At 34.7% G+C, this 21,805-nt stretch overlaps 1 protein-coding gene across 1 annotated transcript in view; it reads right to left on the bottom strand.

Annotated features, from left to right (window-relative positions):
• LOC132552943 (titin-like) overlaps window positions 1-21,805 on the bottom strand; it is a 92,993-nt gene that overhangs the window by 66,618 nt on the left and 4,570 nt on the right. Inside the window, exon 2 of the mRNA XM_060217142.1 lies at window positions 9,010-9,105. Within this exon, the coding sequence (XP_060073125.1) occupies window positions 9,010-9,105 (96 nt within the window). The remainder of the gene's footprint in view (window positions 1-9,009; window positions 9,106-21,805) is intronic.

Here is a 21,805-nt window from a genome sequence, read left to right on the forward strand (position 1 = left end):
CCTGAAAGGACTTTTCCCATGCAACAAGTCACATGATTTGGAACCCCTGAAAGGACATTTCCCGAGCAACAAGTCACATGATTTGGAACCCCTGAAAGGACTTTTCCCATGCAACAAGTCACATGATTTTGAGCCCCTGAAAGGACTTTTCCCATGCAACAAGTCACATGATTTGGAACCCCTGAAAGGACTTATCCCATGCAACAAGTCACAAGATTTTGAACCCCTGAAAGGACTTTTCCCATGCAACAAGTCACAAGATTTTGAGCCCCTGAAAGGACTTTTCCCATGCAACAAGTCACAAGATTTTGAGCCCCTGAAAGGACTTTTCCCATGCAACAAGTCACATGATTTGGAACCCCTGAAAGGACTTTTCCCATGCAACAAGTCACAAGATTTTGAGCCCCTGAAAGGACTTTTCCCATGCAACAAGTCACATGATTTGGAACCCCTGAAAGGACTTTTCCCGTGCAACAAGTCACATGATTTGGAACCCCTGAAAGGACTTTTCCCATGCAACAAGTCACAAGATTTTGAGCCCCTGAAAGGACTTTTCCCATGCAACAAGTCACATGATTTGGAACCCCTGAAAGGACTTTTCCCGTGCAACAAGTCACATGATTTGGAACCCCTGAAAAGACTTTTCTCATGCAACAAGTCACATGATTTTGAGCCCCTGAAAGGACTTTTCCTATACAACAAGTCACATGATTTACAGCCCCTTAAAGGATTTTTTGCAATTTAACAATCACATCACTTTAAACCCCTGAAAGGACCATATCCCTTTTTTAACACAACATCTATCACCTGACTTTCCCTCAACACTACCCTTTCAACACTATTGTCAGAATTTTACCTCTTCCCAAACCTTACAATACAAAACATATAAACACAACACACTGTTATATGATGCACCATCCATTCATCATATCTTCTGTTCTTTAAACAGCTAACTGATTTCCATGGTAACGATAAGATTCACTGTACCTGGATCCTGGTAAACCATTTGATTGCCTCGCTGTTACGACTTGTAAAGCTTGGGGTAATCAAAACCATAAAACAGCACTCACTGTATATTGAAACTATCCGAAGCATCACAGAAAATAGAATTGCATAGAAAAATTTGTTGGGATTCCTAGAGGAGTTGGTGATTTCTCGAATCAAATTCGACTCCGTTTTTATTTTGTATTTTATCAGTACTTAATCATATTCTCGAAAGAAATTTACACGATGGTTGTTTATCACTCATCCAAATTAAATTAATAGTGATTTATTTCTTCATGTTCTTGTCGCTATGGGTTCCTTAACGTTATCCTCATATCGCACCAACTATTTGGAGGTTGTAAACCTCTTGGCTAACTTAACCAAATATCTTATGTAACAGAAAACAACCCTAGAGATTCAAAATATTTCAAAGAGTTCCTGTGTGATATCAACATTGATAATACCCTTCTGTTAAAAAAACAGACATTTTAATCAAGAAGCTGAATTTTACTGCCACCCTAGATCATCAAAAAATTTATTATTTGCGAATGTATACAACTGAGTTATATACCATGTAGTACAGAAGGGAAAAAATGGGGATGGAAAGGAGATTAACAGAAATTTCCCCTACCCTAGAAATCTCTCACCTTTTTATATTATATAGTGAAGAAGAGAACAGTCTAAGTGCTGGCAGCTCAGCCTAGATCATGTTTAAGTCATACTGATAGTTTTTTTACTAAAATTAAAAAGGACTCATTTTTTTATCAATTTATGTAGAGTGATGTAGACATACCGGAGGCCCATCACATACCATACAGAGCAACTTGGGAATGTGTTTTATCCAAGGACACAAACACCTCAGCACAGACGAGTTCGTTTCTCAGGTTTCTGATAGAGAAACCACAAAGATTACAGTAAGCAACAAACCGAAGGATCCTATTTCCTATTCTGACAATGATGCACATCTTTTTTCTGTTTTTCATATTTTCCCATCTAGCTTCACATGTTTCTCTATTCCATCTTTGCAAAATACAGAGTTATCTGCTCTTGTGAACATATTATTGATGCATCATTGTTTATGAGAGAAGAACACCAAAATTCCAGTGAAAATAGCATGATTTCCTCTTGCTAACTACAATCACATAACAACCAATACCTGCTCCTAAGCACAGATCTGCATTTCGAAAGAAAGAAAACAGAATTTCATTAACATCCGCAACCCCCCTTCTTCCATACAACACACACACACAAACACATACACAAACACATACACACACTTAGAATTTCATATTTTCTTTTCTTTCTTTTTTTTTCTCTATGTGCTCTTCCTAATTCCATATTTTCCCTTTTTTTCCTATTTCATACCCCATTCCAATTTACCGTTTTCCCCTCATATTTCATATTCCATTCTAACTTCATATTTTCCCTCTATCTCAACTTTGATATTGCATATATCTTTTTCCGTATTTCATAATCTCTCTCTTAAACTTCCTGTTTTTCCAACTGCCTATACAATTTTTGTTGCTTTTGTTTTTATAAGCTCAGAAAACCTGCCGGGTTTGTGCGCACTGTTTATCTATATACATAAAACTTTCTGACTAAAACACTTTTAAGAGAACGCCATATTCCTGGCACATACAGCCAACTTTGATAACTATCTAAAAATTTCTCATCAAATACAAGTTGATAAAATCAGTAGAACTGACAGGATTTACAAACGCTTCATTTGATGCCAAAAATATCAAGACAAATTTAAGCCATTTTTCTTCGTGTAGCCAAGAAATTTAAAACAAATTCAACTAATTCAAATTCAAGAAGAAACACAACCATCTTTTAATTGGTGCTGTTGAATTAATTCACATGCTGAAAATATTCATCATGTTCCATTACTTCTGATAAATAATTTGATTTATCTAATAAGCATATTGATTTATCAAATAAATATATTGATTGTTTATCTAATATTAACAATAAATGGCGATGATATTCATAAAACATCTGTGTATTACATGTATACACTTCAAGTGTGCGTAGACAAATCCTGGATAAAGGTAAAGATTTTTGAGTATCCAGAACTCCACAAGGCCTCATTCTCAACCAATCTATTGTCTTGTTGGGATTTTCTCCCAATTTTTTTCGTAGTTAGTTTTAATTTTTAAACAGACTGATTTATCAGAATTTTAACTAATAAATCTGTACTACCTACCCTTTGCACACATAAGTCATCACCTTACAAGAATGTCCATTTATTCTTGTATCAAGTCTTTAACAAATATCACTTCTTATATGAAGTGAAAAGAAAATTTAAACATATTTCCTTGATTAACAACCAATGAATTCAGAACATAATGTAACTGAAAATCATGTAATTTTGAAATGAAAAGATTCAATTCCTTGCATTATTTTTTTAACAAAAAGGCCAAATTGCCATAACGGTCATCTGAATTACCAAACTGTTGTTGTTCTTGTAATATGTCATAGAAACAATGGAAACAATAACAAAGTTAACGTCATAGGATAACTTTGAACCACATTTTACGCAAAATGCAACGTAAAATGTACATAACATTAACTGCCATTCCATGTTAAAAATTTTTGCACAAAACTGTAATTTTACTTAAAAAAAACTTTCCGTCCATGAAGTGTGTTTGATAGATTCTATCATATCTGTCAAAAAAAGATAAAGTTTAAAATGTGAAAAGTTTACAGATGCACAGCTGACAATGCTAGACAGGGGATTGTAATAGGTCACCATGAGATCTTGTCTCAGCTGACCTAAAAATATTAATTAACTATACTTAGTTGTGTCAATGTGATACATATCCTCTGTCTGCAACCAAAGAGGAGTTTGAAACTTTTAGTGTGATATTGGTTTTGTACAGACATGTTATTAATGACTTTCTAGAACAAGTCCTGTATTATTTCACTGAGGATGTTTATCTAAATAAATTGCCAGCTGACCTGATTCAATAATGAAATAATTAAGGCAGAGTGACTTCAGTTGCCTTTAAGATGTTTGTCACTTTTTTTTATTGTTATTTATTTTTAAATTCTCACTGGAGTTGGGCAAGGCTTTCCAATATTTGTCACCCCATTTTTTTCCCTAAAAATTAATTAAATTTTTTTTGTTAAAAGGCCATAAATTTAAATTTATTTAATCATACAAAAATTATAACTTTACCTTTATCATAATCATCATTAAAGTGTACCCTGAAAGGTCAGCTATGTTGACCTTGAAAAATAGTTCTGCACATAAAATACACTATGCCGAAAACGCGAATGCCGTGAAATGTTCCGTTACTGAGAAATTGCGACTTTTCTGAAAAACACACCTTTGGCTGAGAGGCATTGACCTCGTTTTCAGGCACCCAAACCTGTGACGTCATAAGTTCAACGCTTTTGTTGATGCAGCCATATTGTCTTTACTGTGCTACATGTGATTGTGATCTATTTTGGGATTTTCCGTGGTAATTTCTTTGTTTATTTACATGAAAGTACTTCACATCTTCGCAATATCTAAGGTAGTGAACGAGGGGTCGGTGAATTAGCGCTTAAATCCGCTAAAATGGCTTCCTATCGAGGAGGGAAGCGGTGTGTATGGTTGTCCTAACACTAACACGGATGGGGTGTCGATGTATGACGTCGATAAATAAAACTGATTGTTGATTAAATAAAAGTATATTTGTTAGGTTGATATTTTGTTATTAATTCTACAACTTAACATTTTAAATTGATAGGTTAGCCTATGACTTGGGCGGTCATAGGAATATTATTCCTTCGTAATCGTGAACGCCTAATACTCGGAGAAGGCCTAGTCGTGAATGGGTCACGGGAATTTTCACCCCGAGAATTTTCATACTACTATTATATAGTATAGAATAGAATTATTAGAATTTATAGAATAGGTTATGTGTGTATGTTGTTTGTATAAGGTGTATTTGGTTTTTAGATCTTCCAGCAGACGATGTTGTTTAGTTATTAATTTTGCGATCGTAAAAATAACAATAAGATCACCAATCTTGATTTGAAAACACAGTTCACAGTGTAGAGATGTCATCTAAACTCATAATCACACCTGTGCCAGGTTAGGTAATTAGCACCTCTGTGGCTGGAAAAAACAATTGTGACACCTGTGAGGCGACACGCCTGTCGGCTAACAAAAGACCCCTACCAGTGCTAGGGTAAAACCAGTCAAATAATTGTTTAAACTTCTAAAACATCAAATTTTTATTATTAACACAGCGGAGGATGTTATAATTGGTTGTTGACACCCTAACTATATATATCCATAGTGCTACCAGAGACGTATCGTGTTATATACGTCTCTGGTGCTACGAAATTTCCTGGAAAGAAAAATTCCCCTCGGACGAAACATCTTCGGTAAGAAAATTCCCGACACCTCGTGAATGTATGCATAGTCTTGCACAAACGCGATTTCCGACGTCAGAAATTGTTGATCGAGACTTGAAGATAGTAAAATTAGTCCAAAACCACACCCAATTTTATTTTGTTTCTTTGAAACGACGATTCACTGTTTGACTACTTTCACGACTACTGGTGAGACCCAGTGAAGTACGTGCCAATCTATGTTGCCCAAGCGATCATCACTTTTGGAAGGGTCATTTTCCTCCTCACTGGATACATCGTCTTGTAATTCCAGTTCAAATCGGTAGGGCTGGATTCCGTCTTCAGACATATCATTCACACCATAATCAGACTCCTCAAAACTCATGCTCAAATCGCTCTCAGTTGCGGTGTCGTTGTCACTGTCAGTCATGTTGACTGCCATTTCTGTTGAAATTATGACGTCACGAGTAGAAGAGCCTCGATTCCGCAGAAATGACGATTCGGCTGATTAGGTCTGGGCGGACAGGTGAAAATCGACAACTTTGAGCTTTAATAACTTGACACTGGGGCGACGGATTTTGACGGGGTTTTCATTATTATTTTTTTTACGGCATTCTTAACATTATATCTAAATATAAAATTACTCTCAGGGTACACTTTAAACACAGATATACCAAAGTACAGTTCTGTATCTGTTACACAGTTCTAAATTAGCATACAGGAAGTGGTAGGAGCAATAAAACTTCAAAATTTCTGATATATTTCAGTATCAATTCCAATTAATATAGACATCCTAAGTGTTTTCAAACATTTTGGGCCTGATGTTGCGAGGTTATGATTATTTTTCAGTGTTTTGTACCGATTGGAAAATGTTTAACACATTTTTCAATGTTTTTTCCCATTTATTTAGGATTTCAAAAGAATCCCAGGGAATTTGAATCTGTGTTGCTGTAACTAAGAAAGTTTGACTATTAGACCAGGACTCACAAGCAGCATTAACTACAATCAAAATTCAAGACTCCTTGTTTTAAAAACAGAAAATCAATGCCAATTTTCGTTTAAAGTATATTTATGTTATTTTGCCAAGAACTTTTAAAAAGTTTTGTCAATTGGCATTCTTATTGTAAAAAACAAACTTACAACAGCAACATTTGTGCAGCCAATTGTAGAATTGGCCAGTGGCATCAGAACTCAAGAGCCGGCAGCTTTTCTGCAGATACAATGTATTGATATTTTATAAGAGTCAATTTCATTGTACAAGGCAGTAAACCATTAGGCTTGAAGCCAAGCCTGTTACGAAAATGAGCGGACTTGTGCTGCAGAAAGTGTTGGGATAATTTGTCTGACACATCTGGTTAATATAAACTCTAAAAACGGAAAACACTATACATTTATTATTTACACAATAGCGTACGGCAACTTAAAATAAAATCTGCACTATACTGGAGTTAATTGTCAATCAGCACTTTTTACTACATATAAAAACGTGATTTTTATTCCGTTATTCAAGAAAGCATTTCTAAAAAAAAATTTAATATTTCAAAATATAAATTTGAAATGTATGTTTATGATATAAAAGTACATTCATGTTTATTTTTAGTAACAGTTTTGATCATGAACCACTTAAAAATTACCCGGGAAGATGGAATTTGGCTAAATTGGTCGTAACCTTGTAAAATGTTTTATCATCTTTTTTTAGTGACTTAAGTAGCTACAAGGAACATCTAGTTCTCTGGGATTTATCAGCAAAAAATTACTTCACTAATCTGTGAAACTCATGTATATCCATCATGTACAATAAAACTTGGTTACTACCGTGAATACTGATGCCAGTTCTGATTAAAGCTCACTACAACATGAATCTAAATTCCCGAATTCCAATCTATGGGCATTAAATAATTTTAAAATCTTCGATTTCAAAAAGAGATTTTTGGACAGGGAGATGATAATGGAAAAACATGTAAATAAGGAGAAATCTTTTACAGAATGTGGTGCAGCAGGATTTGGATTGGCATGACTCAGTGTGTGTAACAACATGTCTATAATAATACATAGTTTCTGAGAAGCATTCTCATTTGACATAAATCAAGGCATGTCAGAGATGGGTTATGCTCCATGATTGGGACAAAATTTATAGGCAAGAAAAATAACATAGGGCAATAAGAGATTGATGATTCTTGTGCACTGCCCTCCTACTTGTTGAGACCAATCTACCTAGGAAGTTTCATGTTGATACCTCTTATAGTTTTAGTGTAATGCTCCCAACAACATTTAAATATGAAAAATAACAAAGGGCAATAACTCCTAAATTATGCAAAAAAAAAAAAGAGTGATGGTTCTGGTGCAGTGCACTTCTCCTTATTTAGATCTATCTACCTATGAAGTTTTATATTAATACCTCTTATAGTTTATGAGTGATGCTCCGAATAAAACTATGATGGACGGATGGATGGACGGACGGACAAAGCAGCAATTATATTCTCTCCCTTCTGAGAGCATAAACATTATAATATAACAGAGCTCTATGAATGGCTGTTAAAAAAACACTGACATCATGTATAAAACTCAAGCTGTACTGACAAACCAGAAGGGGAGAATGACTCATATATATTGGTGTAAAATCTGATCGAAGTTGGTTAATGATCTAATAGGAAAGCCTCTTTATGACATCAAAGATGTCGCATCATAACTCAGCTGGTAAAACGTAATGATGATTAGAAGTTAAGTTTTACTTTATCAACACAAATATCAAATGTCATCAAGTCGTTACCTGGACCTCATTGTCAAATGCCTAATTAACTTATTATCAGATTGCAAAAACTCTATTGGTCAGATTGACACAAAAAACTATATCTTGTATAATTAAAAAAATAAATATAACACCAAAATAAACAAGATACATAAAGGGCTTGTATTCTTAAATGGATATTTTCAGTAAAAAAAAGAAGAATGTTTCTACTTGAAAATAGTATACTGATATCAACAAAGAAGTGTTTACATTTAAGAATCCTTGAAATCAGTGTTAAACATACAGGCTGTAAATGTATATACTTAATTATTAACATTTCTAGTCTACTTGAGAAAAAATGCCATTGATATTCTGTATTCTGTTTTGGATGTTTTAATGTTACATCCTTGTGACTATGAAAATAGGTCAAGGTCATTTATGTCAAGCATCAGCTCCATAGGTTACCTTGTAGCTAAATACCCTGACCCTTTGTCCTTTGGTTATTCTTTAAGCTTTTTACCTTTGCAATTTTTTACCAAAGAACTCAAAACTGACCTTTGACCTTCGTATGTTAAATTCAAAACAAAACCAAAATACAAAGTGAAATGCATTATACAAAGCCTGCAACACAAACTTAAACTGAAGACCTTACATATCTGTTCTTTGAACTTCTATATGACCTATGACCTTGTAAAAAGTCAAGGCCATTTACATGTATAAGGCAGTTTATGGTCCTTTTCCCCCTGTACACATGTATCTGATTGTCAAATACCAAAACCAAACTAGGCTTCTGCAATATTTTCAAAGTTTATAACATATTTAAATGCATAACTCTGTTACCTGGAAGGTCAAGGTTCTTTATATGAGGAAACTTCATTGCATTTACCAAAAATTACTTAATCTGTTATAACCCACTCCGCCTTATTACTGCTAAAGTATCAAGTACTTACATATTTGTCCTCGGGACCAGCTTCAAAAGTGACCTCGCTGAACTTCGGGGGCAGGCTGCCGGACTTGACACGCTCAAACTTTACTTGCACAGGTCCCTGTAAAGCAAGGAAAGACAATCCAATGTTAACAGGATTTAAGTACAGGAAACTTAAACAGTAAATTATTCCATAAAAAGAAATTGAAATTTTTGGCATAACAAAAACGTCACGACAGGTGTTGTTGATGAAGCAGAAGATGTTTACCATTCCAAAGCACCCAGTCTTTTCTTGTACTTTTCCAGGTTTTCATGTCCATATTTTAATCATGTTTCAATTTCCTTTAAATTAAACTAAAATTTTCCTCCTCAGGAAAAAAGCCATTCTTTTTATCTTAATAAGAATTAATGTCGAAATTGATAACATAATGAGCAAATATTTTGTATATGCCTCTAAGATCATAATTAAATGGCTGGACAACCTAACAATGATAGAATGTTGTATTGTAATTTGTTGATGAAAAAAAGAGAGTAAAAATGTTGTTGGCACCACATCTCTTAAGAACTACCAGAAAGTCTGTCAGGACGTCAGTGGTATGATTGCTACATTGGGACAACGTCCAGGAACCTCATCATATGAACATTAAAGTAAATGAAAATGTCAGCAAGGTTACCAACATTGTGGTACTTCGTCCCCAAACAAAGTTACAGCTCCTGACTCCCCTGCCAACAAGGTTATCAATACTTCCTAATTTGATTCCACAATGAAGTGATCTGCACACGAGATTTATGGGCAAGCACTCTCGTGACCATGACTACAGGACAAATCATGTCGTCTGTCATGGCACTTTTCTCAATCAACATTGGACCTCCAGTTTAGCAAGCAGCATTCAGTTTATACAAGAGGTATTATAAAACGCTCTATGTCTAGTCTCTATTTAGGAGTTTAACCAGTGAAGTTATTGTCACTTCAGATAAACGATCTCCTTGGTTTGTAAAAATCTTATAAATATATTATTGAGGAACAAAACTATATTTTTTTTTTGGTTACCGTATTTATTGGGTAGAGAGACAGGCTTTCAAGTCATCAGAAAAATTGATAAATGCATTTCTACAGCAAATACAACAGATGTGGATGGGTGAATTACCAGGAATCAGCTTTACAGGTCAAACAGTATATCATAATCATTGCTAGAGTTACTGTTCTTGATTCTTACGTATCTACTATAATGCTACCTACTTCCTTTCTTGTATATCTTAATACTTCTGTCCACCTCATCACTTAAAATTCTCTGTCCACCTCACCATTTAAAATTCTCTGTCCACCTCGACATTTAAAATTCTCTGTCCACCTCACCATTCAAAATTCTCTATCCACCTCACCATTTAAAATTCTCTGTCCACCTCACCATTCAAAATTCTCTATCCACCTCACCATTTAAAATTCTCTGTCCACATTTAAAATTCTCTGTCCACTTTATATTTTCTGTCCACCACACCACCCTAATTTATCTTCTACTCCCCAATCTCAAACACTATATCCCTTCTTAATCCAATTCCATTTTTATTTTTTTCTTCTTTCTTTCCAGTTGTAAACCTGACTCATTGAATCACCATGTGTTACAAGTCATCCATTCTCTCTCTGGCCTAATCATCCTGTCATTTAAAATTCTCTTCCACCTCTCATTTAAAATTCCCCACCCTCATTTAAAATTCTCTGTCTACAGCCCCCCTCCAACTCCCTCTGTCTACCCACCATTTAAAAGTCCCCTCCATTTAAAATTCTCTGCCCCTAAAATTCTCTGTCACTCACCATTTAAAATTCTCTGTCCACCTCACCATTTAAAATTCTCTGTCCACCTCATCATTTAAAATTCTCTGTCCACCTCATCATTTAAAATTCTCTGTCCACCTCATCATTTAAAATTCTCTGTCTACCTCACCATTTAAAATTCTCTATCCACCTCACCATTTAAAATTCTCTGTCTACCTCACCATTTAAAATTCTCTGTCCACCTCATCATTTAAAATTCTCTGTCCACCTCATCATTTAAAATTCTCTGTCTACCTCACCATTTAAAATTCTCTATCCACCACACCATTTAAAATTCTCTATCCACCTCACCATTTAAAATTCTCTATCCACCTCACCATTTAAAATTCTCTGTCCACCTCGTCATTTAAAATTCTCTATCCACCTCACCATTTAAAATTCTCTATCCACCTCACCATTTAAAATTCTCTGTCCACCTCGTCATTTAAAATTCTCTGTCCACCTCGTCATTTAAAATTCTCTATCCACCTCACCATTTAAAATTCTCTATCCACCTCACCATTTAAAATTCTCTATCCACCTCACCATTTAAAATTCTCTGTCCACCTCGTCATTTAAAATTCTCTATCCACCTCATCATTTAAAATTCTCTATCCACCTCACCATTTAAAATTCTCTATCCACCTCACCATTTAAAATTCTCTGTCCACCTCACCATTTAAAATTCTCTATCCACCTCATCACCTTATATTTTCTGTCCACCACATCACTTTAACCTATCTTCTTCTCTCCAATCTCAAACACTATATCCCTTCTCACTTCCAATTCCATTTTTATCTTTTTCTTCTTTCTTTCCAGTTGTAAACCTGACTCATTGAATCACCATGTGTTACAAGTCATCCATTCTCTCTCTGGCCTAATCATCATAGCCTCCAACATCTTCCCCCCCTCCCCTCCCTCTGCCCCTGTCACTGCCCCTCCCCCTCCCTCTGCCCCTGTCGCTAACCCCCCCTCTGCCCCTGTCGCTCCCCCTCTCCCCCTTCCTCTGTCGCCCCTCCCCTCCCTCTGCCCCTGTCACTGCCCCTCCCCCTCCCTCTGCCCCTGTCACTGCCCCTCCCCTATATACAAACACACTTCCACTTTGGTTATCATTTCGCCGATCAAAGTCAACACACCTAAAAATCCTCCAGCCAGACATTTTTTGTCTGGCAGACACTTTAAAGAGATTTGATGCAATAAAACTTCCTTCTACAGAAGTATTGATAGTCACTGTTGGTGTTATCGTCATTGAAGCTTTAATATCAATAGATGAGGCATTGTCTCAAGCTACCATAATTGTTCCAGTCTTGTATTTATTGGAAAAACTCACCATTTAATTGCCAAAGAAATATCGTTATTCTACCATAACTTCTCCATTAGAGATTTTATAACTTTCAGATTTATCATATCTATCCAATAATATGCCCATGCCTAGTAATAAGCCCACCCATATAAATACATTTGCTGTTGATTAGAATTTGTAACAAATGTTTTCAGATGTTTTGAGTCAGCATTTCCACCGCCTCCTCCCTAAATTACCATATAGTCGTTTATTTTCGCAGGGATCACATTTTCACTATTTTACGATACATGAAGTAATCGTGAAAATTAAATCTGTAAAAAAATGACACACTTTGTACTCGATGTCCTATTACATTCAAATCATGAAATTTTAATTCGTTAAAATATAATTTAATTGTTTTTAAAGAAAATCGCAAGAATTTTGACTGTTGTTTCAGCCATTTTAAGTAGTACCGTTACATTCTACACTGACATACTTCAAATGACTAGTTTCCTTTCTTTCCTTAAATTAATAATGACAGTTGTGTGGTTTTATACTGAAGAAACACTAAAAGAAACTTATTTTTTCTCATTTTCTCTGTGTGTATCTAAGTGTTGACAGCTCATAATCAGATCAGTTGTAGGAAATTAATTAGACAAAATCTCCAGATAAAGAAATTTCCAGAGAACCAACATCATGCTAAGTTCATTTGTGTTGAGGTTCGTCTTCTAGGCTTCCGGAAGATATCTAGTTGTTTACAAAGGTCTTTTGAAAAAAAAAATTTTTTGATTGTAGGAAATTGTTTGTCCTTTTGTTAAAACATCAATTATGATTGATAGAACTATTATATAGATAAACCATATATAGCAATCTACCATACTTACTAGGTAGATAGAGTACAACACTAGAGTGTGACTTTATGCTACATACTTATACAACATTTATCAAACCCTTCCCTGGTAATAAGACTATTACACCCACAGCCATCACAGTTTCAGCAGAAACACCAATAAAAATGTTTACAACAGTCCTGTAATAAGCCCACCTTCGTACTCCGACTGAGAAGATTTACACCCCAAGATAAAAAAAAGAAGAATAACTACGGTATGTAGACTAGAATGATCAAGGGAGCCATTATGACCATCACCATTCTCTAGAACGCCTCCAGAACCAAAACACTGCCAACATTTAGGCGAAACAGGTAGAATTCAGCACTAAATCCCACTGGCCATGTCTGAAAATTTACATATTAAGCAGTATTCCTAAGATACAGTCTTTTGAATAGTCTAGTAGTTATCATAGTCCAGGAACACCGGCCACTTCCTCAGTAACAAATATTTCAGGACATGTTCTTATGTATTAACAATTTTCATCCACCTTACAGACAATTATCAACAAACAAATTATAAAATGTGATTTTTAGTTGAATGAGAAATGAGATTCACCAGTTTGGTGTATATACATATAAAGAGAGACAGGGATATATATAGAGAGAGACAAGGATATATATATAGAGAGAGAGACAAGGATATATATAGAGAGAGAGACAGGGATATGTATAGAGAGAGACAAGGATATATATAGAGAGAGACAGGGATATGTATAGAGAGAGAGAGAGATATATATATATACATATATATATATATAGAGAGAGAGAGAGAAAGGGATATATATAGAGAGAGAGAGACAGAGAAGAAAGAGAGATAGAGAAACAGAGACAGAAAAGATGCTTTAATCTTTAACACAATCAAGCAACCTTATCAAGCTAAGAATACAAATGACCGAGTCTTTACGACAGTTCAGCTGCCAAATTGTCACAATGTGTTTCCATGCCAGAAGCACTTTTCGTACTGCTGGCAGACACTGGGGAATAGATGATATTTCATATTTTCCAACCCTTTTTGCTGATTGTGTCTTCCTTGTAATTCAAACATCTTGAGTAACATACAAAATTTGCAATCAAATTTTAGCTTATTATCACATTCAGGAAAATCAGTGAAATGATAAATCTGCAATTCCATCGTAATTGCTATTAGGAACATAAACTACAATTAGTACATTCATGTTTTATTGCTTAACTTCCTACATAAAATGGGTGTCGGGGGGTTGGGCTCACGAGAAGACACTAATACGGAGGATTTGAATGCAACTTAACTGACAAGCAATCTATATGACTGGGCTTATTACCAGACATGGGCTTATTGCCAGATGTGAGCTTACTATCCAGTGTGGGCGTATTACCAGGTATGGGCTTATTACCAGACATGGGCTTATTACCGGGTATGGGCTTATTACCAGACATGGGCCTATTACCAGGTATGGGCTTATTACCAGACATGGGCTTATTACCGGGTATGGGCTTATTACCAGACATGGGCTTATTACCGGGCGTGAGCTTATTATCCAGTGTGGGCTTATTACTTGACACTGACTTACTGTCAGATAAATATGATGTTGAGCATTAGACCCTAATGTCTTCTCCAACCAGCTTGGTTGAACTTATCAACTAATTTAGGACTACACTAGCCTCTAACTGTTATGATGTCTAATGCAGTAAATCTTGTTTGGGGTGGGGACAACTTCTGAAAGTGACAGCTCTACTTATCAATGGCGCAAAGCTAACTAGTACAACACTGAATCACATTGATTTCATCTGTCAAACACATTTCTTAATCACAATGGAAATTTCAAAATTTTTATTTTCATTATCAGCAGAACTAAAACTGGTTTTGATTTCAGTTATACCTGTAATCCATTTCATTCCCAGGCAGTGATATTGATTTCAATATTAAGTCCCTAAACAAAATCTCCAAGGACAAGAATGATTCCGAAAACAGTAAAAACTTTACAGGAAATTATCAGATATAACCGCACTTCGAGGAAGAACATTCAAACTCAGCCAGGTTGCTTTGAGAAATGTTATAGAATTCGAAGAAAAAAAAATAAAAAAACAATTATTATTAAAAGCAACAACCAGGACCATTTATTCTTACAAACAGATACTCTAACCATCAAAAGCTATAAGCATCTTGGGCATATTTCTTTATAAATTTGTATATATCTTATGACAGAGATATGAAAAATATGAAATATAGGTCGCTGTTTCTAACTTTAAAAATATCAGAATAAATCAAGATAATGAAATATTTCATGGAAAATAATTAAAATTTATGATTTGATTTTTACGCAATTTTCTTGTTTTTTGATCCACAATTTTAGTTTCAAATTGGTTTCCTCCAGATGTACAACAAATCGCTACAGGTTTTGATATTTGGTTACCGTGCTCTATAAACCACAAATTAGAAGACCAGCAAATTTTATCACTGTGCACTTTTGCACGGGAAGATGTATACTTTAAGTCTTTAAATTAAGTATTTTATAGTGAAAGGATGACAGTTGAAACAAAACAGCTGACTTCTTCTCTCACAGCTTGAGAACCTGCTGAGAAATCAACACTGATGATATCGTCACTCATAACGGGCACTCAACACCCCGCTAGATTCACAGCACACATTTACCTACATAAGTACATGTTTTCATAGAAACATTTAACTTTTTTGATTTTCAATTATTCACTGTTTTAGATACAGTGATAAACGGACAAAGAGATATATACCTTAACCAAAGACTGTGGTAATTGTGAAGCTTAACTTACGAAGCTGAAAAAGTCTATTTCCCTGCAACTGGAAAGTTATTTTCTCAATATTAATTCAAAAACATCATCCCCATTTCTGTTGAAAACATTATTATATTGGCACACAGGCAGGAAGAAAATTCAGGGTTTTGAAAAAAAAATGCTGCAGGATATTTTCACAGAAATAATGACAGTTTTGAATTTTAATATTCAATTTCTTCCTAATTACAAGGACAGACAAAGAGCCCGTGACTGATGGATGAAAGGATTAAAGCGTAACTTTGATCACTCTGCTGTTGATTATCTGATAAATTTTGATACGGTGAAGTAAAAATTAAATACCAAAGTTATATAATGCGATCATCTTTTCGAATTTTAAAAGAGCGAGTTTTCAAAAACTACTTGCTGCATTGGTTCCCACACTTTATTTTGTGCAATCAAATTTTAACATACTATCACATTTTGTCCAATTAGCACAATGCACATTCACAATAATTACAACCCTAGCACAATTATATCTTTGCACAAAATTTTCAGCATGAACTTAGCATTGAAGTGAACTTTTACAATGCTATTCGAGATACATCACTGTTACTTACATAAAATTCAGGAATCAAGCAGTTTTCTGTCGACTTCAATAGGAACAGATATCACAAAATTTACCACTTCCATGGAAAGTACAGAAAAATCATTTATAATTTAAGGCTAAATGTCAATATTTGGCATGGTCATAATTTTAACTAGCTTCCTCAGCCACAGGAACAGCCTGAGATATTGCTTGCATCTTGCCTACAAATAATTTTCCAATCATATATTTCATTTCAGAATACTTTAGGATGTTGATGACAAAAGGAATGGGGCCACAGGCAAAACCCATGAAAACCCTCTCCAACTGTATATCTAAAGCCATATAACATTACATTTACAGGGCTTATTTTTTCACTGGTTTGGGGAATTGTATTTTCACCTCATTTTGGAATAAAAATTGTCTCAGAAACTTTCTGAGGTAACTTTCAAATTTGGGAACCAGGCTTTAATTGATAAAATAATTTCAACTGAGAATAAGGCCCATTATCAGCCGAATAAAAAATCACCTAAAAAAAGCCCTGGCATATACTGCAGGCATAAGGGTCTGTGTCCATGGTTATCATTCAAAATCTCCATGTTGACCGCTTACATCACAGCTAATTTTTTTTCAGTACTTCCTGCTTGTTACTCGACAATTTCCGTTATTTAGCAATATTACAAATCCCTGCTTTTGTTTAAAATTTATTTCAGTATCAAAATTGTTGAAATAATGTTATTTTATCATTTACATTTATTTATAATGATTTGTTTTCTTCGATATCAACGGTCGAAGGTAAAACAAAACATTTGAAGACTGGTTTCTCTGTCAACATGTGTTATGTTGAACCCTCGAACCAACTGTTGTCTGATGCCGAAATTTCTATACATGTCTTTTAATCCTGAATTACCGAACTATAAATTATTGGGTGGGCTTAATATAGGACATTGAAATAGGCTTTATTTAAAACAATACAAATAAACAGTAGGCATGGGTATGCTGGACTTTACAGATGTATAGACTTATTGTAGAATGATCACAATACATTCTGATTAATTTTTAAATCTTCAGCCGAAAAAATTAATAAAGATTCCAAAATATTGCTCCTCGATATTTCTTGCTACTGTGTGATATAAGTATGAACATATCTATATTCTGAGGAAGTTAAAACATGTGGTTTAATTATAATCAAATTGCTCACTTTATCAATGTTTGAACCATTAAAATTTAAATGTGTAATCAGCTGTTTTCCTACTCAGTATGAAATTTATATTCACAGAAGAAAGTGGAAAGAACTGATAAAAGATAAAACAATTGCCAACAGGGAAATGTTGATAACAATGTATGAAATTTAATTGTTAGATAAAAATACAAAAAAGATGACATGAAATAGCCCTATGAAAACAATTACATGAAGTCAAATTCAATTTGCAACAAGGAAATATTACCCTGATATAATAAACAACTGTTGTCAATAACAACAACATATTAATTTACTAGTAAATTTACTGACACAACACAGAACCCCACAGTTAACTTTACCAGTAAATTTACTGACACAACACAGAACCTCACAGTTATATTTACCAGTAAATTTACTGACACAGAACCTCACAGTTGTCTTTACCAGTAAATTTACTGACACAGAACCTCACAGTTATCTTTACCAGTAAATTTACTGACACAGAACCTCACAGTTATCTTTACCAGTAAATTTACTGACACAGAACCTCACAGTTATCTTTACCAGTAAATTTACTGACACAGAACCTCACAGTTATCTTTACCAGTAAATTTACTGACACAGAACCTCACAGTTATCTTTACCAGTAAATTTACTGACACAGAACCTCACAGTTATCTTTACCAGTAAATTTACTGACACAACACAGAACCTCACAGTTATCTTTTACTGACACAACACAGTAAATCTTTTATTTACTGACACAGAACCTCACAGTTATCTTTACCAGTAAATTTACTGACACAACACAGAACCTCACAGTTATCTTTACCAGTAAATTTACTGACACAGAACCTCACAGTTATCTTTACCAGTAAATTTACTGACACAACACAGAACCTCACAGTTATCTTTACCAGTAAATTTACTGATACAACACAGAACCTCACAGTTATCTTTACTAGTAAATTTACTTAAACAGAACCTCACAGTTATCTTTAAAAATGACACAGAAACAGTTATCTTTACCAGTAAATTTACTGACACAGAACCCCACAGTTATCTTTACCAGTAAATTTACTGACACAACACAGAACCTCAGTTATCTTTACCAGTAAATTTACTGACACAGAACCTCACAATTATCTTTACCAGTAAATTTACTGACACAGAACCTCACAGTTATCTTTACCAGTAAATTTACTGACACAGAACCTCACAGTTATCTTTACCAGTAAATTTACTGACACAACACAGAACCTCACAGTTATCTTTACCAGTAAATTTACTGACACAACACAGAACCTCACAGTTATCTTTACCAGTAAATTTACTGACACAGAACCTCACAGTTATCTTTACCAGTAAATTTACTGACACAACACAGAACCCCACACAGACACAGAACCTCAGTTATCTTTACCAGTAAATTTACTGACACAGAACCTCACAATTATCTTTACCAGTAAATTTACTGACACAACACAGAACCTCAGTTATCTTTACCAGTAAATTTACTGACACAACACATATCGTCACAGTTATCTATCTCACTACAAAACAGAACTTCACACATTATTTTCCCAATCATATTTTTCTGATAAAAATTTTCCGGTGTCATGCAATCACCAACTGCCTAATCTGTTTGTAACATCTGGTCGGGATGTTTGATGTTTCGACAACGTATGAACAGTGCATAACATTAAAGAACAAGCGCACAGATATAGTACAAGTTATATAGGCAGTTCTTGAGCCGATGTTTCGTAAAGTTTCACCACTTTTTGTATCAAAATTATTAACTTATTAATCATATACAGATGTTCATCACTCATAACTGTTGTGTATTTTTACACTTGCGCTGTTTAAAGCTCGGGGTTAATTATAGCTTACGAAATTGAAATTGGATATCATTAACATGGATTAGAAATTCTGAAATGGAACAGCAATGTTTACACATTAGAAAGAGGCACAATATTTTAAAGGAAATTATCCTAACATTTTTATAGTATAATGATCCTATTTTTAATCCATCTATAAGCTGTTCAGCCAATCTGTATCACAGCATTACAAAGCCTCCAACATCACTTACCACACCATACCTTCATAAATTTGATGATTAACCTAAAAAATGGTAAAAACCAACAACATCACTACATATAACGATGCTTGCTGATTTCATTTAATTTTTAAGCTAACCCACAAATTTATCCTGCTATAACCCCAGAGGACTACTTATTAACCACTGTACCAATTCCAACTGAAAGCCTGGACCAGCTTATTCCAGGACAACAAAAATTGATCAAACAAAATGTCTTTCATAATTTTTGTTCTTCCTGATTTTCGTAGCAGACTGAACCTGTATAGATTTGGGAATTATTTTCTTAAAACGGGCTGGTATTCTTTTTTTTTCTATTTTTTTTTGTTTTTTCTTATGTTGGGGAAACTATTGCAGTTGTAAGCTAAGCTAAGAAAACAGCCTACAGTCTTTGGCTATAAAACAGGGCAAAAAAATCACTAGAGTTGGTATCAGATCTTAACAATTACTTTTATTAGCCTAATGGACACGTGTGTGACTCATTGACAGTGCTATGGTGATTTTGTTGTATTTGTTTGTTTTACTTGATATGGAATTAATACAAACCTGTTAATATATATATTTCTTCTTGTTCTTATTTTAATTATCCAGTAACCAGTCTTCGTTCGCCTGAATAGATTTTTTCATCGATAACAGTAGTGAAAAATCCAAGATGGCAACCGAGGATATCAGTCAGGTATAGGCTCTTATCCGGCAATAAGCCCTCCCCCTACTCTTGACTCAATTTCATGCACAGGCCCCCCGGGCTTATTGGCGGAGAAATACGGTACTATTATAGGCTATTTGTCAATTGTACGTTTAGATCCTGTGTCCTTACAAATATACAGTAAACATTAAAATACCTTCATGTTAAGTATTCTGTAGATTGTTTGTTTGAATGTTTAAAAAAATTTTATTGCCAAAAAAACAAAGACAAATGGATATTATCTGGTATGAATCACCAGACCTAAAAATCACAGTCATTTTATATTATATTTTTACTGGTATAATGCTACCAAGGAGAGGAAGATGGAATTCAGTGACAGTAGGAATGAAGTTACAGTGGATCAGATGAAAAAAGATGTTAGGTTGCAGAGATTTTATCACTGTGAGGACTACACAGTCATTTTGGGATAAGGTCTCCCTGAAAAAGATGGTTTCTTCATTACTGAACAACATGAAAGAGGCCCATCACATGCTATCAATTCAGCAAATAGGGTAAAGAATCTTGCCTACTGACATAATCACTACAACAACATGAGGATGGTCCACGTTCTCAGCCACAGGTAGAGTAAGTATCAAACGACACATTGCGTATATATCAATTTTTATATTGTGTGTTGTGATTGTGAAAAGACTAGAGATAAATGAAATCTTCCATCAACAGACATTTACATGTCCACCAGAAACAATAACATTGAATTTTCAAGTAGTGTTACTGGTGGGTATAAAAACTGTGATAGAAAGCTTCGCTAATAGAAACCTTTCCAATCCTGCATGTCAGTCCACTATTTGTTCAGATGTCGCATTGTACCATGTCTATAGTCCTACGATGACGACAATAACACACTGCGAGCAACAGCTGCGTATATCACCTTGTCAACCATCGACACTTGTTCCATTTCTGTAACATATACATCTCATACCTATGACCTTTAAATCTAGGCGATTAACCCTGATCAGTTATTTCCCTGTCAAATCATATTCTAGTCGATTTCCCTCTGATCTACTTAACTTTCCTTTCAAATTGCAGTGATAAGGCCCTGATCAACTTAACTTTCCGTTGAATATGGGAAACTCTGGCTTTGATCAATGTAACTATCCTTTCAAATCTAGGGATTTTAGTCCTGATCAACCTCCTCACTAATCTAGGCGATCTAGCCCTGAGCAACGTGGCATTTTTTGTTTCAAATCTAGGCAATGATCAGCTGTCAATGATCCTATATAACTTTCTCTTCAAAGACCAAAACCAGAGCGATTCTGTTTCCTAATATCACACCATTAACCATATCATTGATTTATTATGCTCTCTATGTTAACTCACGTATAAATGAACACAGACAAATATTCTGTTTTAAAATCTTGTGAACGCAACGACTGGAACAGTACTAGACATCCTTAAAAGGATAACATTACCATATATGGTAAAGCTATCAATATATATATATTATAGATCTTAACTCCAGGTATCCGCTTTGACGAGAATTTTCTACCTGTAGTAGTTTGTGTTTCTCAGAAAGCTGAGATTTTCCTCAGCTAATATCTCCTTG

The sequence above is a fragment of the Ylistrum balloti genome, unplaced genomic scaffold (assembly GCF_031769215.1).
Source record: "Ylistrum balloti isolate Yb309-2 unplaced genomic scaffold, AGI_CSIRO_Ybal_v1 Utg370288, whole genome shotgun sequence".
NCBI classification, from domain to species: Eukaryota; Metazoa; Mollusca; class Bivalvia; order Pectinida; family Pectinidae; genus Ylistrum; species Ylistrum balloti.